The 27,091-nt window shown below is 38.7% G+C and overlaps 1 protein-coding gene across 6 annotated transcripts in view; it reads left to right on the top strand.

Moving 5' to 3' along the window:
• The window catches only part of NR3C1 (nuclear receptor subfamily 3 group C member 1), a 118,663-nt gene extending 105,358 nt beyond the window's left edge, over positions 1 to 13,305 (top strand). For all 6 annotated transcript variants that reach the window (XM_047854455.1, XM_047854447.1, XM_047854452.1 and 3 more), the window contains exons 8-9: positions 8,404 to 8,561; positions 9,114 to 13,305. In XM_047854455.1, coding sequence (XP_047710411.1) covers positions 8,404 to 8,561; positions 9,114 to 9,266 — 311 coding nt within the window. In that variant the 3' untranslated portion in view covers positions 9,267 to 13,305. The remainder of the gene's footprint in view (positions 1 to 8,403; positions 8,562 to 9,113) is intronic.
• Positions 13,306 to 27,091: the final 13,786 nt, after the last annotated feature.

The following is a 27,091-nucleotide window of genomic DNA, read 5'->3' as shown; positions in this document are numbered from 1 at the left end:
AAAATACAATGTATCTGATTCATAAAAAGGTGGCATTTTCAACAACCAGTAGAAGGTGTGTGAATAGTTGGAATAGGCTAAAATTGTATAATACCAATAAAAATCCCATATGAAGGTAGTGTTTATAAAATACTAAGTTGATGACTGAACCCTTCTTTCATATACAAATAAAGTTGAGGGTTTCAAAAAGTCTTTCCATGAGTAATTCTGGTTTCAAAGCTGCCAAGTAACTCGAAGTGATGGATGTTGCATGTGACTGTATCTGTTTCAGCTTTTCCAAGACACCTCTATCATTAATGCTTTCATACTACCTTGTTCTACAGAAAGTTCTTTTATATTATTAATATTTAAATCCATTAACATTTTAGTCAAGACAGGAATTTTCCACAACTCATTTGCTAGAGACTTTTTGACGTTACCTAAGGCAGCACATGTGTTAAAGAAATGAGCTTGATGTTATTTCAATAAACTTGTTGAAGTTCTGATCATAATTCCAGGTACAGATCAGCACCAAACACTAAGCAATCCTATTTGTAAACACTGGTGATTTAAGTTTTATACATACCAGATTCTTCATTGCAGAGAATACAAAAAGTAAACTAAACTAGTACATATCACTGGTCCTTTTTTAAAAAATGTTTATTTTGACAGAGAGTGCAAACTGAGGAGGGAACAGAGGGAAAGAATCCAAAGCACGTTCCACGCTGTCAGCCCAGAGCCTGACACAGGGCTTGATCCCATGAACCTTGAGATCATGACACTAAACCGACTGAACCACCCAGGCACCTTACACTGGTTCTTTTTTAAAAAAGGAATAGAATCACAAGGAATAAAATAGATACCATAAGATACAGTCAGACTTCTAGCCTATCAGAATACCAGAAGAGGTACCCTAACCTCCCACTGAAAACGCTAGACTAAAAGGAAAAACTAAGTGCAGGCAGGAACCCAAAGAAGTCAGCTGTACTAAGAGGGTATATTTAATAAGTTTAAAGACAGGGGTTGGAAACCTAAGTGAAATTTTTTAAATAAGGGAGGTCTCTAAAAGCAGATCAGACCCATTTGGAGAAAGAAGAAATTAGCCAGAATACAAGTTTTTAAATGCATAGATATGTATATGTGTGTATCACGTACATAAGTAACAAGAGGCATGACTGAGGGAGGAGGGCTGAAAGAGTGCTTTAATGAACATAAAAAGGAGCATTTCTACAGTAAAGAAGACTGAGAGTAAATGAAATGTGTATCCTGACACATGGGTGACCATTCATGGTATGCCAGTTGACAAAAGCTCTGGTGGCACATAATCACCAGAGATCCAAAATGAAAGGGAGTGAGAATAGGGAAGGGAACTATGCAAAGAATGGCTGAAAACTTTCCTGCCCTATCCAGGAAGTTCAATGAATTCTACCTAATATACAAGTAAAATCCAACTGACTGAAAAAAAAAAACCCTCAAAGGAGAAGCAACTTAATAACCTATGTAGCAGGAGTGAAGACAATGGAAGGATTTTTTCCTAATGCTAAGGAAAAAATACTGAAAAACGAAGGTGGACTTCCATTCATCTCTGACAAGTAAACAGCTTGGACACTGCCATTCCCATCTTCAACAGTAAGAAGCTGAACTAAAAATCAGTTAACTTTTCTTGGAGCCATCAATGAATTGAGGTCACAAGGCAAATGACCATGTCAAAATCTGTAGAGACAGACAGATATAGAGAAGCACAGCCATGATCAGCTTACTGGGAAAAGAAACTTCTAGAGCCAGTACCTGGTTAGGAATACTTGTAATTTTGATGAATTGCTGGAGACCTACGAAGAACTTGCGAATTAAAAACTAAGGGGGTTGCCTCCCCACACTTTTTGGGGGTTTACCTGCATAAGCCCCACCAGGTTTTCACAGTGAAGATCAGAGAAAAGATCCCCCCTGTTTGTTGCCCTCTGAGGGAAGCCTCTGTAAAAGAAATTTATCTGACCTGAGGAAAAGGGCAAATAGGTCAGGGCAGCCCCCTTTTCCTTCCTGTATCTCTGGCAAGGGAAACAGGAATATAAGGTGGAGGTTGTGGTTCGGAAACACTTCTAAAGTTCAGGACAAAACAGATTTAATCAAAAAGGATCAGACACCCCACATCACCAATACCTTACCACCATATCAGTAGGGCTCCACTGGATTAGAACTGTAGAACACAGCCATCTGAGAAGGCGTTCTTAGGGAAACCCCAAGACAAGACGGGAAAAACAAGGAAACAGGTTTAGTTTCCATTAAACACCTATGGCTAGCATGAAACACAGCTCAGCTCCTAGCCAGATGAACATCAAACCTCATGCTAAAAGCATAATTACCTCAGTTCTGACAACAGCAAAAAAAAAAAAAAAAAAGCAAGCTAAAAGGCAAGAAAAAATAGTCTGAAGAGTCAAGCTTTGCATCCAGCTCAGCCATGACACAGATGTTGTCATTATCAGAGAATTTAAGATAACAATGATTAATATATTGTAAGGGCTGTAATGGAAAAAGTTAGCAACATGTGACAACACCTGGGTAATGTAAGCAGAGAAGTGGAAACTCTAGGAAAGAAACATATGATGGAGATATTATAAAGATGAGAATTACTGTAATGGAATGGGATATTTAGCTCATCAGTAAGCCAGAAGTGGCAAACTCCCAAACTCAAATGCAAAGAGAAGAGTGAAAAAAAACATGCAACAGAGTATTCAAGAACTGTGGGGAGACCATAACAACATGTGTAACATACAAGTAATGGGGATATCCAAAGTAAAAGAAAGGAATTGAAGAAATATATGAAGTGATAACGACTGAGAAATTTCCAAAATTAATGACAAACACCAAAACATGGACCCAGGAAACTCCCAAACTGCAAGAAAGATAAATACCACAACATCTACATCTAGACATGTTTTACTCAAAATGCAGAAAACCAAATCAAGAGGAAATTCTTGAAAGAAGCCCGAGGAGGAAAAAAAGCAGCTTACCCACAGAGGAGCCATGCAAGCAGGAAGGGAGTCGAGTGAAATGTTTAGTGCTTAAAAAAGTAAAAATCTAGAATTATATATCCAGGGAAATTATCCTTCCAAATTGAGAGCGAAACAGCAAGTCTCAAACGAAAACCAACAATTAGTCACTAGAACACCTGCCTTGCATAAAACATTTAAGGCAGTTCTTCAGAGGAATTGAAAATGACACAGTCCAGAAACATGGATCTCCATAAAGGAAAGAAGAGCATCAGAGAAGGAAGCAACGAAGATAAGATTTCCTTTTTCTTCTTCGCTGATGTAACTTAACACAACTGTGGAGTGATTACAGCAGCCGTGCACGGGATGGGTGTAAGGTATACTGGTGAAATGAATGGCAGCAGGGTTCAAACCAGTGGGAGGGAGGGGCTAGGAATACTGCTGGCAGGTACCTGCCCTCCCTATCGAGTACAATAGTGTGATGTAAAGGAGATGTAGATTGGTCGTCTATGTATAGGGGGAAGGGTAGGGCAACCACTGAAAAGTTTTTTGGTGGTTGGTTTTTTTTTTAATTATTTTCAGACAGCACGAATGAGGGAAGGGCAGAGAGAGGAGAGAAAGAATCCCAAGCAGGCTCTGTGCTGTCAGCGCAGAGCCTGGCACGGGGCTCAAACTTACGAACCATGACCTGAGCCGAAATCCAGAGTCAGACGCTTCACCGACTGAGCCACCCAGGTGCCCCTGAAGACAGCTTTTAAAAATGAGTATTAATTGATAAGAAAGAATATAGAATCATATGAAATACTCAGTGAAAACCAGAGAAAGTAGAAAAAAAAAGGGAGGCTTACGAAAGAAAAGAAGAACAAGTGCACTGAGTAGAAAACGGTTACAAACAGGGTAGCTATTAATCCAAACATCACCTTACATTTCAATAGTCTAAATGTACCAATCTATTTTTTAAAGGAAAGTTTGCCATCATAGATCCTGAATGAAGTAATTAAAGGATATACTTAGGATAAGTGAAAGTAATCCCATCTCTAAGAAGGAAAAAAGAACAAAGAAAGTGGAAAATATGTAGATACATTTAAGCTAACATTTACTGTATAAAATAACAGCAATTTGGAGGGTTTAAAAAACAGAACCAAAGGACACAATAATTACATATAAACAAGAAGGGGAGTTTGATAAGAATGAGTGTTTACATTTCAGTAATGATGGCTAAAGACGGAGAAACTACACAAAGGACCAAAGCCCTGAGTCTCAGGGTGGCAGCAGCTGAGGAAAACATGGGAAGGAAAAGCAATACAAAAAAATGGAATGAGACGGAGTGGGGGGTGGGGGGAACGTAAACTAAAGCATGGTAAGGGAAAGTAACAAATCGTACAAATAAATGTATTAGCAATTTCGTTACATCAAGAGGGAATAAAAGCTACAAGGCTCCAAGGTGAAAAGACACACAAAAAAGTGCAAGGCTGGATTAAAAAAATAATAATCCAATGTTATGCTGTTTACATGAGAGTATCTGAATAAAGATACTGAGTGGCTGAAATACAAGGCCATCTAGCCTATGCATAGAGTAACCTGGTGATGGCAAAGTTGTGCAGGACAGTGTCAGATGGTAAATGTTTTCAGCTTTGCCTACACTCCCTGTCATAGCTAATCAGCCCTGCTCCCTGCAGCATGAACAGGGTCCTCAACAATGTAAGGAGAGAAGGCAGGGCTGTGTGCCAATAAAACTTTATTTACAAACACAGACTGCTGGTCATGGTTTGCTGACCACTGCTTAAACTAAAAGGAATTGGTAGCAGCTACAGTGCTATCAGCACAGACTTTAAAGCAGAAAGAAAAACAGTTCTTTATGTAAAGATACTCTTTAAATAAAACATTTTATTTATCAGGAAAGTAATTCTAAATATATGGCCCAACCACATAAAGCAAAAAGACGGAGCTACAAAGATAATTAGGGGTAATTTGAGATGGATGAGATTCTTTTAAACATAAGCAGTGAATAGGGCTCCACCCACAATTACTTTTAGAATTTGGGTAACATGCAGGAGAAAGTTAAAGATAAGCAATCAATGAAAATAATAAATTTCAATATTTAAAAAATTAGCAATAATTAGGTTATGTGTAATATATTGACGTAGGCCCATTTTTAACATGGTAGGCTCTTACCACTCCTGTTTAAGTAGTCTTTGTTTTCACAGTAATACTGACATCTTAGAAGTACCAAGTAGTGCTTTCTAGAATCAGAACGTTTTCGTATGTGTTCTTTGGCCTAACCCTAATCAAAATCCAGGGAGAGTGATACAACACATTAACAAAAGAAAGGTAAAAAATCATATAAAAATCTCAACAGATGCAGAGAAAGCACTGACAAAATTCAATGTCTACTTATGAAAAAAAACTTTTAAACAAAATTAGGATAGAGGGAATATGTCTCAAAATAAAGGCTAACGTCATAGTAGTGAAAAAGCTACAAACTTGTCTTCATGATCAGGAGTAACACAAGGATATCCACTATCATCGCTTTTATTCAACACACTATTGAGGTTCTGGCCAGAGCAATTAGACAAGAAATAAAAGGCTTCCAAATCTAAAAGGACTAAATAAAACACTCACTGCAGATGACATGATTTTATATATAGAAAATCTCAAAGATTCCACAAAAGGACTGTTAGAATTAATAAACAAATTTAATAAAGTTGCAGGATACAAAATCACTATTTAAAATCTGTTGCAGTTCTAGATACCAGTAACGAGCTAGCAGAAAAATTAATAAATGTATCCAAGGAGACAAAAGACCTGTACAGTGAAAACTGTAAGACACTGGTGAAAGAAATTAAAGAATACCTAAATAAAAGATACTCCATACTCATGGACTGGAAGAATATCGTTGGAATTTCCATATTACCAAAAGCAATCTACAGATTCACTGTAATCCCTGTTAAAATTTCAATGGCATTTTTCACAGAACAACTAATCCTAAATTCTGTACGGAACTATAAAAGACCCAGAATAACCAAAGAAATCTAGAGAATGGCGAACAAACCTGGAGGCATCAAACTCCCTGGCTTAAAACTCTATTATAAAGCTGTAGTCCTGTAAACAACATGGTATGGGCAAGAAAAGAGACACATAGATGAATGAGAGATAGGAGAGCATTAATTTATGACGGAGCCAAAAAACATATAATGGAGAAAGAACAGTCTCTTCAGTAAACAACCCTGAGAAAACTGGACAGACATATGCAAAAAACTGGACCATTATCTCACACCATACAAAGGAATTAACCCCAAAATGAATCAGAGACTTGAACGTAAGACCTGAAACCATAGAAATCCTAGAAGAAAACATAAGCAGTTAGCACCCTGACATCAGTCTTGGTGGGGATTTTCTTAATCTGGCACCAAAAGCAAAAGCAAGAAAAGTAAAAATAAAAATGGCAGCATGTCTAACTATAAAACTATGCACAGAAGGAAACGATCAAATGAAAAAGCAACCTACAGAATGAGAGAAAATACTTGCAAGTTGTCTGGCCAACAGGCACATCAAAAGGTGCTTGTCATCACAAATCAACAGGGAAATGCACATCAAAACCACATGAGAGATCACCTCATCTTTGTTAGAATGTCTGTTGTCAAAAAGACAGGAAATAAAGGGCTCCTGGTTGGCTCAGGCAGTAAAGCATCTAACTTCAGCTCCCGTCATGATCTCACCGTTCATGGGTTCGAGTCCCACGTCTAGCTCTGTGCTGACAGCTCAGAGTCTGGAACCTGCTTCGGATTCTGTGGCTCCCTCTCTCTGCCCCTCCCCTGCTCATGCTTTGTCTTTCTCTCTCTCAAAAATAAACAAACATTAAAAAATATGTAATAATAAAAAACAAGACAGGTGTTGACAAGGATGTGGAAAAGAGGCAACCCTGTGCACGGCTGGTAGGAGTGCAAACTGGTATGGCCACTGTGGAAAAAAGCATGGAGATTCCTCAGAAAATTAAAAATAGAACTAGTACATTACCCTGCAATTCCACTTCTGGGTTTTTGTCCACATAAAATGAAAACACGACATAAAAAAATGGATGTAGCCCCATAGTCATTGCATAATGATTTACAATAGCCAAGATGTGGAAGCAACCTAAGTGTCCATTTATGGATGGATGAATAAAGACGTCGTGGTGTGTATATATTCAATGGGATATTATTCCACCATTAAAGATCCTGAAATCTTGCCACTTGCAACAACATGGATCAACCTAGAGGGCGTTAGTCAGACCGAGAAAGACAAGTACAAATAAACATGTAATCTCACTTCTCTGTGGAATGTGGAAACCCAACAAAGACAAGCTCACGTACAAAGAGAACAGACTAGTGTTCTCCAGAGGTGGGAGGGTGGGGAGTGGGAGAAATGGGTAAAGGAGGTTAAAAAGTACAAACTGCCAGGTATAAAATGAGTAAGTCATGTGGATCTCATGTACAGCATGGTGGTTATCGTTATTCATACTATATTATATATCTGAAAGTTGCACAGAGTAAATTTTACAAGTTTTCATCACAAACCAAAACAATGGTAACATATGGTGATGGATGTTAACTATAGATTTATTGTGATCATTTTGCAATATATACAAATATTTCATCATTATGTTGTACAACCTGAAACTAATATGTCAATTATATCTAAATTTGTAAACCAATTTTAAACAGTTCAGTGAGAACGAGTAGGAAACACAGCTCAGGCAGGTTATACTCAAATCCACAGGGCAAGTAAAAATTAAAACTTCTTGCTCCTAAAGCCACTGCTCTTCCTGAATTCCAGCATTTTCTAAGATACCAGCAACAATGAAGTTAAGTTTGGGAAACAACACACCCCCCTCCCTAGAAAGTGCTTAATTTTGGCTCTGAAACATCCTGAAATCCAGAAATCTCCTTAACTTTGTATTAACCTTTAGGTTTGCTTCAATGTTGACCAAATCCTTTTTTCCCTAACCATTCACACAGAACCAGAGTTCCTAGGTGCACATTTTGAGAAAATTGAGCAGTGTACAAAAGTCTGTCTCTACAAGATTAATGGAAAGCATGATTAACCTTCTGTTCACAGTCCTTCCTACTAGTAACATTTTGAAGAGTAATATAAAACAACTGATTTTATAGCATCCGTGACGTATTTTCTAAGTGCATAAGGGAAGGCAGATACCTGCTCCCCAGTAAGGCTTATAACTCCAGATTAAATCCTCCAATTTTCTATTATCCCCTAACCTCTCTTGGCCACACTCTCGTGATCCTGTGAAATGCTTGTAATTACATGGAATATATTCAGAGTGTATATACAATGTATGTCATGTCAAGAAGCGTGCTATTAATCATAAAAGGCCCTGCTGGCACCTATGACAGAGTCACCGTAAGAAAATTCTTTATGTGACAACATCTTTACCTTTTAGTTCCTAAGGAAGGTTTGAAGAGCCAAGAGCTATTTGATGAAATTAGAATGACCTACATCAAAGAGCTAGGAAAAGCCATTGTCAAGAGGGAAGGAAACTCCAGTCAGAACTGGCAGCGGTTTTATCAACTGACAAAACTCTTGGACTCCATGCATGATGTAAGTGTCAAACTGAAATCCAGATATCCGAAACATTTTCTGGGACTTCTGATTAGTGTATGTAATTATACGCCAATTGTTTGTTTTTGTTTTTGTTCTTTCTGTTGGTGGATTTGGGTGATGGTTTGAGTTCACGTTGTGACAGCTTCACTTTGGCACACATCTCTCCTCATGCCAGTTATGAAATATTTCATCTAGTCACGTGCATAGAACAGCATGATGCCAGTACAGAATGGCACTATTCTTTTAAGTCAAATTCTCTTTTATATGACTAATCAATTAAACCAGCATGTGTCCTTCCCATGTCACGGTGCTGTGTGGGTCACGGTGATGCGCTACAGGCCGTATGACTCTAGGTACAGTTTTAAAGACCCCAAAATGTCTTTGGTAACCTGAATGCTCACTTTATCCAACTGAACTTCTTTATCTGGCAGATTCCAGCAAAGACAGGTATACTCTAGGTCAGATATGTTTTTTAAAATTAGAAGCCAACAAGCATGAGATCTTGCTAGTAATGTTGAAGAATAACTGTTAATCTATTTTCTCTTGCAGGTGGTTGAAAATCTCCTTAACTTTTGCTTCCAAACATTTTTGAATAAGACCATGAGTATTGAATTCCCAGAGATGTTAGCTGAAATCATCACCAATCAGATACCAAAATATTCAAGTGGAAATATCAAAAAACTTCTGTTTCATCAAAAGTGACTGCCTTAATAAGAAAGGTTGCCTTAAAGAAAGTTGAATTTATAGCTTTTGTTGTACAAACTATCAATTTGTCCTGTAGCAGTTTTGCTGTTTTATTTTTTTCTCTTTCGTTTTCGTCTGGTCCTTGGTTTTGTTCTGTTTTGTTTTAAATACGCACTACATGTGGTTTATAGAGGGGCCAAGACTTGGCAACAGAGGCCCTTGGCCATCACTCTTCAGTGGTGGGCCAAGTAGAGAGTGATGGTTGGTGGGTCCCGGGAATCAGCAGCAGTCACAGTGGGGGAGCCCCCACCTGCCAGAGAAGGACGGCGCCTAAACCGCCAGTGCCCGAAGTCTGCGTGACAAACTTTCTGCTCATACTTTTCACAGTTGGCTGGACAAAATTTCCTAGACTTTTTGTTGGTGTATTTTCCCCTGTATAGTTAGGATAGCATTTTTTGATTTATGCATGGAAACCTGAAAAAAAGTTTACAAGTGTCTATCAGAAAAGGGAAGCTGTGCCTTTTATAGCTATTACTGTCTGGTTTTAACAATTTCCTTTATATCCAGTGAACTACGCTTGCTCATTTTTTCTTACATAATTTTTGTATTCAAGTTATTGTACAGCTGTTTAAGATGGGCAGCTAGTTCATAGCTTTCCAAAATAAACTCTAAACATTAATCATCTGTGTGAAAATGGGTTGGTGCTTCTAACCTGATGGCACTTAGCTATCAGAAGACCACAAAAATTGACTCCTATCTCCAGTATTCTCGTCAAAAAAAAGCTCATATTTTGTATATATCTGCTTCAGTGGAGAATTATATATAGGTTGTGCAAATTAACCGCCCTAACTGGCGTAGAGCACCTAGTCCGGTGACCTGCTCCGTAAACCGTGGATGATGGTTGCAAAAGAAATTAAAAACAAACAAACACGAAAACTACCAAGAGGCCCTGTTTGTACTTAATGGCCTGTCTCTGCAATGGTTAGATGGCAAGAAAGTCGGTAAACTGTCTTTCAGGACCTTTCGCTGTAGTTTGTATACCTTCTTAAAAGTGATGATTCCAAAGAACCAGCTGAGACACAACTGAGAGATTGGAATCAGACCAAGTATTTCCGGTCACTAAACTTCACCCCCAAAATAAATCTCCAACGTGGAAAAAGTAGCCAGACACCCATTTTCACATTCCCATCTGTCACCAATTGGTCTACCTTTCCTGGCGGTACAGGAAAGTTCAGCTACTGACTTTTGTGATTTAGAACTGTCAGACTTCCATGTTCTTGCAACTCCACATGCCTCACATCCCTCCGTGTGCCATAGAGTTTAACACAAGTCTTGTGAACTTCTCCTCCTCGCTGTTGAGAAAGATCATTTTAAACAAAGTAGGAGCTGTAGTAGCCCTTTCTGTGTGCACCTTACCAACTTTCTGTAAACTCAACTTCTATTTACTAAGCCACAAGAAAGCTGATTTCTATTCAAAGTGGCCAAATTATTTGTGTAATAGAAAACTGAAAATCTAATATTAAACATACGAAACTTCTAATATATTTTTATATTTAGTTATAGTTTCAGATATATATCATATTGGTATTCACTAATCTGGGAAGGGAAGGGCTACTGCAGCTTTACATGCAATTTATTAAAATGATTGTAAAATAGCTTGTATAGTGTAAAATAAGAACGATTTTTAGATGAGATTGTTTTATCACGACATGCTATATATTTTTTGTAGGGGTCAAAGAAATGTCGACGGATAACCTATATGATTTCTAGCGTGGGTGAGCATTCATACAGGCAGCAGTGGTCTCAGAAACCAAACGGGTTTGCTCTAGGGGAAGAGGGGGATGGAAACCGGCCCTGTGTGCGGGGGAGGCGGCTGAGGCTCCGTCCCATTTGGATCCTCTGCCTCCCGCAACCACCGCCCTTCTCATTCCAGCAGGGAGCCTGTCGGTCAGTGCCGGTTCGGTTTGCCGAGTCTCCCCTGGCCCCTGGCGGGCAGGCGTGCGAGCGAACGGGACAGAAAGGTGGTGCCCGCGCGCGTCCGAGCACCACGTGATCGCACGGTTCCTTTCCCAGACAGCCTCTCCAGCGGTGTCATCAACACAGAGGCCTCAGAAGTTTGGCAATAATATGCGTAGAGGTACCAGCAATATGTAAATAGTGCAGAATCTCCTAGGTTGCCAAATAATACACTAATTCCTTTCTATCCTACAAGAGTTCATTTCCAAACAGAATGAGTACACGTCTGTGTTTTCTTTGAATGCTTTTTTGAATGTTACTTGTTATTTTTCAGTATTTGGAGAAATTATTTAATAAACAAGTGTAATCATTTGCTTTTTGAATGCTCTCTAAAAGGGAATGTTCCTTTCGTAATGGTTTAAATTGAGCTCAGAGTATTTTAAGATGGTTTATAACCCAGATGGATGTGAAATTTTTGGTGCCTAAGAAATACCGCTTGGATATTATTATCAATGACAGTGTTAAGTTTCAAAAAGAGCTTATGAAAGGTAAATTATTCATATAATATAGAATATTATATGGTTAAAACCAGAAAGCACATCACACATTAATCTTATTTCAGTCCCAATCTCGGTTCTCAAAAAATAGAACTCAGTGAAAAAAAGGTATGTACACTTTGTGAAAAGAAAATCAACTGACATCCGTGGAAGTAGGAGGCTGTACCTTAAATGGAAAAAGAAGTTGTGCCCTTTTAGAGTAAGTGGGAAAGAAGAAGTTTATCTTAACTACCTTTGAATACAGTTAACAATTTAAGGGAGAAAAGATATGGTGCTATTTGAAAGCAACTTCATTTTCTGTGTATGTGGTATCTTGCCATCCCAGATTAAGTTTGTACTAACTTCAGTGAGAACTGGCCACCGCAGATCCTGAAAAGTATTTTTCATTAGCGGTAGAAAAATAGGGCCTTCTCAGTGTTTTAAGGCCTTGCCGTGGGAGACCTTACAAGTAGCCTGTGGGGTACATATAGCCAACTGTCTAAAAACTAGGAGAAGGGAACCTAAAAGATCATCTACCTTCTCCTGGAGAGAAAAAGAAATGGACACACCAGTGGGAAGACCGACATGACCAGGGTCTGTGAAGAGCTTGATAATTAGCATCAGAGAGCTCGGGATGTGCATGCAAAGGAAAGCCAGCCTCATTTCAGAACTGGTGGGTGGGAGGGGTGGGGCAATTCCGATTTTACTTCTGTATAATTTTACTATTATTGATAAGCCTTATCTTCGTTTCGTGTCAAACACCCTAAAACCACATCGCTGTGGAATGAACAAGATTACTATACTCTGATCTGTCGAAATTCAAGAACCATGGCAGCCCTCAGTGAGATTTCAGTCTTGGCCCGTCGCCCTCAAGGCTGTAGCGGTAAATGAATGTGTTTTCATGTGCCTGGTTTGAGAGTTGGATGGGAGAATAGGAGCGTAAGCAGGATGCTTTAACCACTTTGAATGCAAGTTTCATCATTTTCCAGACTATGATCAGTCAGCCTGGTCCCCCAGGGATTAGTGACCAGGTTTTCAGGAAAGGATTAGCTTCTCTCTAGAAAATGCCTGAAAGAAGGATTCTATTTTCTGATGAAAGGCTGTATGAAAATACCCTCCTCCAATAACTTGCTTAACTACATATAGATTCAAGTGTGTCAATATTCTATTTTGTATATTAAACAAATGCTATATAATGGGGACAAATCTATATTATACTGTGTATGGCATTATTAAGAAGCTTTTTCATTATTTTTTATCACAGTAATTTTAAAAATGTGTAAAAATTAAAACCAGTGACTCCTGTTTAAAAATAAAAGTTGTAGTTTTTTATTCATGCTGAATAATCTGTAGTAAAAGAAAAAAAATGTCTTTTTACCTACGCAGTGAAATGTCAGACTGTAAAATCTCGTGTGGAAATGTTTAACTTTTATTTTTCATTTAAATTTGCTGTTCTGGTATTACCAAACCACACATTTGTATGGAATTGGCAGTAAATGTTAGTTAGCCATTTACAGCAATGCCAAATATGGAGAAACATCATAATAAAAAAATCTGCTTTTTCATTATGTGACTCCAATATGCATTTGTAGAACTCATGCACTCCCAGTTTTCCTATTTTTTTTTTTTTTTCTCCTTCCTCTACAGAAGGTAGCGTCATCACGTCAGGAAACCTAGGACGCTGAAGTGGGCATTTACAGGTCAGTGTGGCCCTGTCTGCGTGCAATCATGGCATAAGTCCAAAGGGAGCTTAACCCTGGCGCCAAAGACCCAAAGACTATCCCACTCGTGCCTCAAATGGTCCTACGCCCATTACTGCAAAGGGTGCTAAGGCAAGGAAGACCCCACACCTGAGGTTTCGTGCGCTAGAACAGTCTTCCTCAGGAAAAGCAATGTTTTGTGGAAACCAAGTTATCTAGTCAAAATTCTTGCCTTACGTATTTTTTTTTTTAATTTTTTTTTTCAATGTTTATTTATTTTTGGGACAGAGAGAGACAGAGCATGAACGGGGGAGGGGCAGAGAGAGAGGGAGACACAGAATCGGAAACAGGCTCCAGGCTCTGAGCCATCAGCCCAGAGCCCGACGCGGGGCTCGAACTCACGGACCGCGAGATCGTGACCTGGCTGAAGTCGGACGCTTAACCGACTGCGCCACCCAGGCACCCCTTGCCTTACGTATTTTAAAACCAATTCTTTCTCCCAGAAAAGGGCATAAATACTTGGTAGATTTCACAGCAACGTGGCACAGTCTTGACAATAAAGACAGAAGGGGCTAAAGCGGTAAACCAGCTCCTCTCAACAACCTGTTGGGTATTTTCCGGAAATGTCTTGTGTTGAGGTCAGATCCAGCCATCAACTGGATGATGTCACAGTTTTCCTAGAAATACTCTTTTCTTTACCACTGACTTCCTTCACTAAGAAAAAAAGTTTATTATTTGTTGTCCTTAAAAACCAAGTTTGCCTTCGCCATCCTCAGTATACCAAGCATTTGCTACCTACTTCACTAGGTGATAAATACCGCAGATACAAGAGCAGAAAAATACCATCACCTCAGTCATTGGAAATATGTGATTGGAAAAGTGTGTCTACCAGACTTTCCCCGTGCTTTACAACGCAAAAGACACCAGGTACAGCACTAGGAGGCAAACACATTACTGCTTTACCGTCCGCTTGAACTATTAAAGTTGCAGAACACCTTTGCTGACATGATACCGGTTATCCTGACCCAATGAATGCATGAAATGAGAACAAATGCAGAGGAAAATAATAACTCCATTTATAAAACAGCAGACAGGCTGCTCAGAGTTTAAGCAATTGGTTCATAGCTACTAACGCCCCTTTTACTGAGATCTGAATGGAAAGTCTCTGCAAGGCCATTTATCACATGTCAGAGAACAAGTCTCTTGTCCAAAAGCCTCCCAGGGAACTGGTTATGTTTTTAAATTAATGTTTTACATTTACTGAGCACTTAACCGAATGCCAGGCATGTTTCAATATATTATCTCATTTAAGCTTAGCAAACCTTATAGGAGTGCTCATAGCAGTGCTATGAAATATTGCTTTCAAACACTACAAAGCATTACTATTAACTTCGTTGCATTTATAGGAGGAAACGGGCTTACGGAATTGAGTAACTTGCCTAGGGTCACAAAGCTTTGAAATGGTTAAATAGAACCTTAAAAAAAAAAGAAAAAAAAAACACTGGGCATCTGGCTCTAGGGTTCATGCTCTTAAGCACTACGGAGAAATTATTAATATGAAGCTCCTAACCAGATTAAAAGAACCCATACCGAGCATTATGTGTCAGGCCTTGTGACATGATCTCATTTTAATCTAATCCCTCTTGCTACCATATCAATTTTGACTTAAACATTTAACAATGACATTTTCTTCTCTTAAAAACATGTGTCCTATCCCCTGGGGATGTTGATGGTTAAAAAAAACACTGGCTGCCCAGAGATGACACTACCCCTTAGTTTGTCAAATACACAACAAAGAATCTGTCTCATCAACAGCCACAGGAAAATCAACAAACATTTCTTCAAGGGATGTGGAACATATAGACTACATTCAAACCGAAGAAAAAAGTTGTTTACAAATGAAAACTGGTGCAGATCAGTAATGTGTACACAGTGTAAATTAGCCATAAGCTTTCCTATGATAATCTTTTTTTTTTCATTCTTTTAAATATTTTTGAGAGAGAGTGTGTGTGTGCACATGCGCATGTGTGGCAGGGGAACAGAAAGAGGGGGACAGAAGATCTGAAGTGGGCTCTGTGCTGTCAGCAGAGAGCCCGATGTGGGACTGGAACTCATGAACCGTGAGATCATGACCTGAGCCGAGGTTGGAGGTTTTAACCCACTGAGCCACCCAGATGCCCCAATGCGTCAGTGTCTTATAAAGTACCATCTCAGTACATGTGCAGCTATGCTGGAAATAAGAATCTAGGCCAGCGAAAACCATTAGGATCATTTACTAGCATTGCAAAGAAAGGTTCATACAAGATAAGACTGTGTCATAATTATCTTCTGATGAGTTTCTTTCCTGCTATGTGGCAGGCATGCTAGATGAGCCAATGTGAAGACAGACCACAAAGGAAATACTAAAACTTCAAGAGAAGGTTTCTGCCCTCAGGGAGTCAAAGGTGAAAGCCACCTGGCTCATCAATTCCATTCCTGTGTCTGCTCAAAAGGAACACACGATGACTTTCGTGCAAATGTTCATAGCAGTATTCATAATAACCAAGCCCAAAGACCCCAACGTTGGTCAACTGACGAATACATAACCAAATTGCGGCATATCCATACAATAGGGTACCAGACAGCAATAAAAAAGTGACATCATGCAGGCTATAACATGGGTGAACCTCAAAACCATGCTGAGTAAAAAGTCAGACACAAAAGACCACAGGTTATTTATGAGATGTCCAGAAAAGGCACATCCACAGATCAAGAAGCACATCAGTGGTTGCCTATGGTTGGGGTTGGCAACACGGCTTAAGTGACAACAGACACGGGGGACCTTTACGGGGAGATGGAAATGTCCTAACACTGGATTATACTGATGGTTGTACAACTCAGTAAATTTAATAAAAATTATCGATTATACACTTAAAGTGAGTAAACTTTGTGATATGTTAAACATATGTTTAAACATGTTTAAATATGTAAGATGCAGAGAAGCAAATGCATCAACTGCCATCAGAAGCCAATACAAAGTCCTTTGGATAAAGACAGATGCAGCAGTTTTTTCATCTTCCAGCGGAAGAGGTTTTCACCGTGCTGGCTGTTAAAGGATCAGTTGAAGTTAACAGTGCAAACAAGGGGTTACTCATTTAATAGTAACAGGTTTCCCCCTAATGCTTAATTTATTATACGTTGTACTTACCCTGAGATAGCCACCATGTGCAAAGACATCGCGAACATAGCAAGTAAAAATAGAACTCAAAGCGCACACATGCTCATTTCAAATACAAATGAAAGTGTGGCATAAATGCTGTATGTAGCTACAACTTTATAATAAGACAAGTCTGGGATCAAGTTTTGCTTCTGTCATTTACTAAATCTGAGACCTTGGGGAAGTTGTAGAGCCACTCTAGGTCCATGTGAAAAATGGAATAACATCTTGAAGGAAGAGAGAAGTAAATGAGGTACCATATTCGTTTGTTGTAATGTTTATCTGAGAAAGAAAGCATGAGCAAGGGGAGGGGCAGAGAGAGAGAATCCCAAGCAGGCTCAGCACTGTCAGCACAGAGCCCGTTGCAGGGCTTGAACCCATAAACCATGAGATCATGACCTGAGCTAATATCAAGAGTCAGACACTTAACCGACTAAGCCCCCCAGGCGCCCAGAGATACAATCTTAAATGTGTTTAGCTCAATTCCTACAGTCTGATCAGCACTCAAGACATGGTAGCTGGTTTTTAAATCCTCAAGGAAATCTAAAAGGGGAATTTGTTAACACTCTCCTCAAAAATGTATAGAAGAAGTCAAAGTGAATGACAAATGATGGGAACGCCAGAAATGCACATAACCTCGCATATCGCTAATAAAGAAGGGTCACACACAGGGCAAGGGGAGACTGTTAGGATACCGGCCTGCATTTTCATTATGTCACACGCTCCCAACTATCAGCCCCTGACAGATGTGACCCAGAAGATGCGACCATTCTTTCAGAAAGGGTCTTCCACTTCCAACAGGAGAGTGCTGCCAAGGCGGTCAAGACCAGAGGAGAAGGGTGAAGGTGTAGATTGAGGTCTTCTATCCAGAGTGTTTCCTGGTCAGTAAGGAGGCTGACAGAAAAAGGCAACCAGCCTGTTACTCTTCTACCCCACATTTAAGAAAACTACAGACTATCCCTCATGAGCATAGATACAATTTTCTACCTAAAACTTTACCAAATAAAATCTATCAATACATTAAAAGGATGACACCACGACCAAGTTGGATTCACATTTCAAGATCAACCAGTATAACTGATGATAGTAGAAAACTAAAAATCCAAATGATTATCCAAACAGACGCAGACAAAGCCTAACACCCAATAGACACTCCTAATTAAAAACTAACAAACTCTTGGGGTGCCTGGGTGAGTCAGACGGTTGAGCTTTTGACTCTTGATTTCCACTTGGGTCATGATCCCACAATTTTGTGAGTTTAAGCCTCGTGTTTGGCTCTGTGCTGACAGTGCAGAGCCTGCTAGGGATCCTCTGTCATCCTCTCTCTGCTCTCCCCCCCCCCACTTGTGCTCCCTCTCAAAATAAGTAAACTTAAGAAAAATAAAACCAACAAACTCTCAGCAAAGTAAGAATAAAATGGAACTTCCTCAACATAATAAAAGGCATCTAGAAAACACATTCTGTTAGCATCATACTTAATGGGAAAAGACTGAATATTTCCCTTCTAATTTTACTAACTAAACAAGAATGCCCACTCTTACCATTTCCATTTAACAGTGCACTGGAGGCTCTACCCAATGCAATCAGACAAGAAGAAATAAAAAGCATTTAAATTAGAAAGAAAGAAAACTATTTTTATTCATAGACATCTATGCACAAAAAAAATTTGTGGAATGTACAAAAATGCAACTAGGCTTCAAAAAAGTTCAGTACAGAATTATCTTAGGACCTTTCCTAGGTATCTACACAAAAGAACTGAAAACAGGTCCTCAGGCAATACACACATGTTCATCACAGCAGAACCGTCCACAACAGTAGAAACAACCTATATGCCCATCAAGGGATGAATGGATAAGTAAGCTGTAGTACATATAAGCGATGAGATATTACTCAGCCACAAAAAGGAATGAAGTACTAATTTATGCTACGACATGAACTTCCAAAACATTACGCTAAATGAAAAAAAGGAGTCACAAAATGTCACAAACTGTATGACTCCATTTATATGAAATACCTATTATAGATAAATCTATAAATACAGGAAATATATTGACTGTTTCCAGGGGCTGAGGAAAGGGGATAATGAGAAATTACTTTGTGGATAAGAGTTTTACTTTGGGGTTATGGAAATGTTTGGGAACTGGTGGTTGCACAACACCATGACTATCCTGGATGCCACCATATTATTTATTTTTGAATGGTTAATTTTATGTAATATTAACTTCATCTCAATAAGTTAATTTTTAAAAAGCTACTAGAGAAGAGGGTCCAAGATGGCAACATAAGAAGACCCTGAATTCACCTCCTCCACAGACACACCAAATCGACATCTATTTATAGAATAATTCTTCCTAAAGAATAATTGAGGGCTGACTGAACAGCTTCTGTACAAAAGATAAACCACACAGAGACTGGCAAGAGAGACAGAGTGATGGAGACATAGTAAGTGGAAAGAAAGAGTACAGAGGGACCATGAGCAGATGTGCATACTCTGGGGCACAGGGAAAAAAGTCACGGCCTAAAAGAGCAACTAGAATATAAAAGATTCAGCCTCAGAACCCTGCAAAAGGTCAGTGATGCTGCTCGAACTCTCTCCCAGTGGGAGGCGCTGGCGAACACCATGGTTTACACTCCCTCTCCACCTTAATAGTGTAACCCAGAGGACAGGCCTGGTACCACGGCTGGCCAGCCACCTCAGTGAGACTGAGGCCACTAGCCTATACCAGCCTGTGCTATCCCAAGGCAGCCCCAGCATGGTGTACATAAGGACACTCCTGGACAGCATTCATTATAGCTTCAGCCATGTCACCAAGATGATAAGGCACAGAGCACACCCCGGATCATTCCAAGCCCACACCACTTCACCTCCAGATGACTTACTAGGGCACCCCAGCACAGAGTGCCCAGAACCTCCCAGCCCATGCCTGCCTCAGCTCTGGATGACTCACCAGAAGCACTCCTGCATGGAGCATCCCTTGCACAGAGCACCCCAGCCTGAACCCACCTGGGCTCCAGCCACTAAGGTGCCCCTTACATAAAGAATTCTGGGGTCCCTGTTTGTACCCACTTCAGCTTCAGCTGTCTGGCCAGGAGGCCTCTTGCATAGAGAACCCTGGAATCACGCCAGCCCACATCCACTTCAGCTCCAGCCATCCCAACAGCGCATCCCCATCACAGAGTACCCTGGAAATCCCAGCCCATGCCAACCAAGCTCCAGCCACCCAACAGAGTCAAAGTCACCAGGCACATAGTCTACACAGTGGATAACCATACACAAGACCATTGCTTCAACGTACAGAAAGTAATTGTTCTCATTTTTCAAAAAAGCATGTCAATGAATAGAACATCCAGACAGAAAGTCTGTAAGGAAACACTGCCTTAAGTGGCATATTATACCAAATAGACTTAACAGATCTATACAGAACATTCTATACACAAACTACAAAATATGCATTCTTTTAAAGCACACATGGGACATTCTCCAGGAGAGATGACATGTTGGGCCACAAAATAAATCCCAATAAATTTAAGAAGAATGAAATTATAGCAAGTTATCTTTTCCAACCACAATGGTATGAAACTAAAAATAACAAGAAAAAAATAAAAATCACAAACACATGGAGGCCAAACACCAGGCTACTAAGCAACGAATGGGCCAGTGAGGATATCAAAGAGGAAATTAAAAAAATACATGGAGACAAATCAAAATAAAATCAAGATGGTCCAAAATGTTTGGGGTGCAGCAAAAGCGGTTCTACGAGGGAAATTTATGGCAAACAGGCCTCCTTCAAGAAACCAACAAAAATCTCAAACAACATAACCTTATGCCTAAGGGAACTGAAAAAATGAGAACAAAACCCAAAGTTGGTAGACAGCTGGAAATAATAAAGACGAGAGTGGAAATAAATGAAATAGAGGCTACAAAAAAAATTAAATAAAAAAGATCATTAAAACAAAGAGAACTGGTTCTTTGAAAAGATAAACAAAATTTATAAACCATTAGCTAGATTCATCAATAAAAAAAGAAAGGGCCAAAACAAAATGAGAAATAAAAGAGGAGAAGTAACAACCTACACCACAGAAATACAAACAATTACAAGAGACTACTATGAAAAATTATATTCCAACAAATTGGACAACCTAGAAGCAATCAAGAAATTCTTAGAAATATATATTATCTTCCAAAGCAGAATAAGGAAGAATAGGAAATGCGGACAGACTTATTACTAGAACAAAATTGAATCAATACTCCAACAACTCCCAGAAAACAAAAGTCCAAGACCAGATGGATCCACAGGGGAATTCTATCAAACACTTAAAGAAGAATTACTACCTATTCTCCTCAAAGTATTCCTACAGTGGGTCAATAATCATTCAAAATGATATATACCACATTAACAAAACGAGGGATAAATATATGATCATTTCATCAGATGCAGAAAAAGCATTTGACAAAATTCAACACCCATTCATTATTAAAAAAGAAAAACTGTCAACAAAGTGGGGTTAGACAGAGTGTACCTCAACACAATAAAGGCCACAGATGACAGTTAGCATCATACAGAGTGGTGAAAAACTGCGAGATTTCCCTCTAACTCAGGAACAAGACAAGGATGTCCAGTCCTGCTGCTTTTATTTGACAGTACTGAAAGCTCCAGCCACAGCAATCAGACAAGAAACAGAAATACAAGCATCCATATCAGTAAGGACAAAGAACAACTATCACTATTTGCTGATGACATCATATTATACATAACAAATCCTAAAGACGCTACCAAAGTACTATTAAAGTAATCAATGAATTTAGTTAAAGTTGCAGTACAAATAATTAATACACATAAATCTGTTGCATTTCTAGGCACTAATGACACATAGCAGAAACAAAGAAAACAATTCTATTTACAACTGAACCAAAAACAACAACAACCACCACAAACCTAGAAACAAACTTAACTAACTAGGTGAAAGACTCTGAAAACTATCCAACACTGATGAAAGAAATTGAAGATGATGCAACCAAATGGATAGATAGTCCCTACACGTGGCCTGGAAGATTATTATTAAAATGTCCATACTACCCAAAGCAATCTACAGATTCAATTCAATCTTTATCAAAATGTCAACAGTATTTTTCACAGAACTAAAACAACTAATCCTAAAATTTGTGTGGACCACACAAGACCCTGAATAGCACTCTTGAAAGCACTCTTGAGAGACACAAAGCTCCAAGTGTCACAATCCCAGACTTCAGGATGTACTCCAAAGCTGTCGTGTTCAAAACAGTATGGTACTGGCACAAAAAATAGACACAAAGATAAATGGAACAAAATAGAGAGCCCAGAAATAATACCATGTTTATATGATCAATTAATTTACAACAAAGGAGGCAAGAATATACAATGGGGAAAAGACAGTCTCTTCAATAAATGGTACTGGGAAAACTGGACAGCTACAGGCAAGAGAATGAAACTAGAACACTTTCTCGCACCATGCATGAAACAAAGTCAAAATGGATTGAAGACCTAAATGTGAGACCTGAAACCATAAAAGCCTTAGAAGAAAACACAGGTACTAATGTCTTTGATATTGGTCCTAGCAACATTTGCTATGGATGCTTCTGCAGGCAAGGGCAACAAGCAAAATAAACTGTTGGGAATATATCAAAATAAAAAGTTTTTTCACAACAAAGGGAAACCATTAACCAAACAAAAATCCAGCCCACTAAATGGGGGGAAATATTTACAAATAAAATATCTAATAAGGGGTTTATATCCAAAGGATGTAAAAAACTTAGACAACTCAACACCAAAAAATATAATAATAATCCAATTAAAAATGACCAGGGAATTAAAAAAAACACTATGTCCCCAAAGAAGACATTCAGATGACCGTACACATGAAAAGATGCTCAACGTCACAAAACGTAAGGAAAATGCAAACGTAAACCACAATGAGATGTCACTTCACACCTGTCAGAATGGCTATTATCAAAAAGACAAGAAATAACTGCTGGCCTGGATGCAGAGAAAAAAGAATCCTTCTTCACTTTTGGTGAGAATCAAAACTGGTGCAGCCACTTGTAATAAAAAGAAAAAAGTGGAAAGCCATATGGAGATTTGGAAGCAGCCCCAGCGTCCACTAAGAGTGAATGGATAAAGAAGATGTGGTTCACACACAGAGGAATACTACACAGCCATAAAAAAAGAATGAAAAATTGCCATTTGCACCAACATGGGTGAATCTAGAGGGCATAATGCTAAGTGAAACAAACCAGACAGACAGTGTGTGATTTCACTTTTTGTGGAATTTAAAAATGAAAACAAAACCAAAAAATCAGAAACAGTCCCATAAATACAGAGAGCAAACTAGTGGTTACCGGGGGGTAGGAGAGTGGGAGGGGGGTGGGCAAAATGAGTGACAGGGAGTGGGAGGTACAGGCTTTCAGTTATAGAACGTATATGTCACTGGGATGAAAAGCACAGCACAGAGAATATAGTCTATGGGACTGGAATAGTGCCCTATGGTGACAGATGGTAGCTACACTTGCAGTGACTATACAGCATAGCATAAAACTGGGGAATCATTATGTTGTACACCTCAAACTAATGTCACACTGTGTGTCAACTCTACTTCAATTAAAAAAATAAAAATAAAAGTAAAAATAAGTAAAAAAAGCTACAAGAACTAATAAGTAAACTTAGCAAGTTTGCAGAATACAACAGGGGTCAGCAAATCACGACTTACGGCCAAACCCAGTCCACTGCCTGTTTTTGTAAATAAAATGTTTTGAAATACATACACTTACCCATTTTATAGGCGAACTATGTTGCTGTCATACTGCAATGGCAGAGGTGAGTACTTGTGACAGAGACATATGGCCTGCAAAGCCTAAAATATTTGCTACCTAGTCCTTCACAGAAAAAGTTTTCTGATGCCTGGGATACCAGACCCCTATACAAAAATTAATTTTATTTCTAGGTACCAGCAACAAACAATTAGAAACTGATAGTTTTTTTAAGATACCATTTCCAATAGATCCAAACAATTAATTAAATACTTAAGAGACAAACCAAAGTATGTGAAAAACCTATACACTGAAATCTACAAAATGTTGCTGATAAAAGTTAATACTTAAAAACATATAGAGATATATCTGTGTGATAAAAGACTTAATATCCTTAAGATATCAATTCTCATTGACCCACTGATTCAATGTGACCACAATAAAAATCCCAGTAGGTTTCTGCAGATATTTACAAGCACATTCTAAGATCATGTATAAATGAAAAGGACCTACAATAATAAAAAAAAAATCTATGAAATAAAAAAAAAAAACCAAAGAGGACTAAATGCATCCGATTCCAAAAATTATTATAAAACTATAGTCATCACAACAGCATGGTACTGGCATAAAAAGAAACAAACAGTCCACTGGAACAGACTAGACAGTCAAATAAACCCACATTTACGGAGACCGATTTTTTTATATATGTAAAGAGCTCTTCAAACCTCAACAATAGGCATTTTTTAAATGCCAAATATTTGAATAAATGCTTCACCAAAAAAAGATGGAAAATAGGCATATAAAAAGATGATCATCAATATGTATTATGGAAATATAAAATAAACCACAATAATATAATATTACACACCTAGTAGAATATTAAAATTAAAAAGACTTACTGTACCAAATGTTGGTGAGGATGTGGAGGAACTAGAACTCTCGTACACTGCTGATGAGAATGTACAATAGTACAAACAGTAAGGAAAACAGTACAGTAATTTCTTAAAAAGTTAAATACATACCTACCATATGATCTACACATTCAACTTCTAGCTACTTACCCCAAAGAAAAGAAGTATATGTCCAAAGATTCGTTCATCTGTACATTAACATTCATAGCAGCTTTACCTGTTAAGTCAAAAACTAGACACAATAAAAAAAAGTCCATCAATAAATGAAAAAATAAATCATGTTAAGTCATACAATGGCTTACTGCTCAGCAATAAAAATGAATGAACCATTAGTAAATACACTACCTTGGATGAATCTCAAAAGCACGGTAAAAAACCAAACACAAAAGACTTCATACAGTATGACTGCATTTATAGGGCATTCTGTAAAGGCAAATCCACAGCAACAGAAATCAGATTAGTGGTTGCCAGGTGCTGGGAAGAAGAGGGAAATGACCACACAACAAAGGGGAGAACTTAATGGAGTGATACCTTGATGGCTGTGGCACTGACATACACTTACATCACAGTGTGAGTCTGTCAAAACTCTCACCTGTACGCTAACTAGGGTGAATTTTACTGTACGTAAATGATGCCTCAATAAACATAAAGTTTAAAAACAAGAAAAAAAACCTTCAACTTATATAATCAGATGTAACTGCCCCTGGAAATAAAACACAGACTTAAATTATTTCTTAAACAACGTTAGGCACTGGAAAAGAGTTCATACAAAGGTTCTCAGTTTAGAAACTATGACCATCACTAACATATGTATATTCTCTTTAACTAAAACACCTGGTTTGAAGTCCTTTCCAAAAGTCCTGTTTTAGGGGCGCTCAGGTGGCTCAGTCAGTTAAGCCTCCAATTTCAGCCCAGGTCATGATCTTGCCGTCCATGAGTTCAAGCCCCCGGCAGGGCTCTGTGCTGACAGCTCGAAGCCTGGAGCCTGCTTTGGATTCTGTGCCTCCCTCACTCTGCCCCTCCCATGCTTGTGTTCTGTCTCATTCTCTCTCAAAAATAAACAGACATTTAAAAAACCCTTTTTTTAAGTCTCAGTGACACTGCTATCCAGGCCCTAATTATGCCTCATATGAATTACAGCAAAAATCTTCTAATGGATCTCCCTGTGTCGCTGCAGTGCAAACCAGCCTCCACATTGCTTTCCACATAATCTTCCTAAACCAAATCTGGCCACGTAGGCCTCCCACTGAAAAGCTTCTGATGCTTCCCCATAGAATAAATTTTAAACTTGTAATGAGCACCGGGTGTTGTATGTAAGTGATGAATCACTGAATTCTACTCCTAAAACTAATATTACACTGTATGTTAACTAATTGGAATTTAAATTAAAACTTAAACAGTAACAAAAGCAAAAAATACCCCAAAGTCAAGCAAGGCCCTTCTCAGATTAGTCATAACTTCTGCTTTAGGCCCACTTTCTGTTCTTTCTCTCCAACACAAACTTTTAACCAAATATATAGAAACACACGGAAACATCACATCATCCACAGGCCCCTGGGTGGCTCAGTCAGCTAAGCGTCCGTCTCTTGATTTCAGATCAGGTCATGATCATAGGATCATGGGATCAAGCCCCACATTGGACTGAATGTTGAGCATGGAGCCTGCTTGGGATTCTCTCTCTCCCTCTCCCCCTACTCCTCCCCACCCCCCTCCCTCTCTCAAAATAAATAAACATTAAAAAAAAATCAGATCACCGAGACCACCTGAAATTTCTACTTGCTATCTCCTCTAAGCCTCTGTACTATCTGCCTCACAGAATTCCCTCTGCCTGAACTGCCCTCCCTCCTCAGATTCTTCTATAAAATATCATCTTAGGAAGACTTCGCAGCCTGTTCCCTCAGCACACACCTCCTTTACAGCATTCAGCACATCTTGTTACAATCTGTTCACTTGTTCACACTCCCTAAATTGAGATATCCTCAAGGACAGGTACCATGTCTTGATTTGGCTCTGATTCTCCAGGGTCTTAGCTCCACTCTAAGTGGATGCAGGCTTTGGTGGGTCAGAGACTTGTAAATGCAGTCGTTGTCAAGAACTTCTTATTCAATAAAATGCTTTTTTTTCTTATCACTAAAGCAGTAGGAAAAACAACTGTTAAGAACATCATAAGTATCATTTGTTTTTGTTAAAACATCGTGCTATATTTAAAACAGAGTATTGTGAAAGGAAAAAAAATCAGTAAGGGAAATCATAAAGCCTATATGAGCTACTCATTAGCTGTATTACCTTGGGTAATTGTTAATCTTTTGGCATATACTTTCCAGATATACAAAATTAACAATATCTGTTTTCACGGGGGTAATGTAAACACCATAATGTGATAACATCTTATGAAAGAGTTTTTGTGAACTGTTAAAGGGCTATATAAATTTTTGTAGTAGTAAAGAAAAATTACTATTGTTACGAAGTCAGCAAGATGACAGAAGAGAAAGCTCTGGACCCTCCTCCATACCTCCACAAACACTAATAATTCATGGAAAAATTCCCTTGTAAGAAATCCATAGACTCATTTTTTTAACATAAGCAAAAATGACAAATCTTCAGCTAGGCTAAGAAAAAAGAGAAAACTCAAAATCGGAAATAAAAGACGTGACAAATCATGTCACAGATATTAAAAATATCTGAGATTACTTTGAACAATTATAAACCATCAAACTGGACAACCTAAAAAAATGGATACATTCCTGGAAGCTTACCAAA

Source organism: Prionailurus viverrinus, chromosome A1 (genome assembly GCF_022837055.1).
Source record: "Prionailurus viverrinus isolate Anna chromosome A1, UM_Priviv_1.0, whole genome shotgun sequence".
Classification (NCBI taxonomy): Eukaryota; Metazoa; Chordata; class Mammalia; order Carnivora; family Felidae; genus Prionailurus; species Prionailurus viverrinus.
The sequence above is the reverse complement of the archived record's forward strand: the minus strand, read 5'-3'. Positions and strand labels throughout refer to the sequence as shown.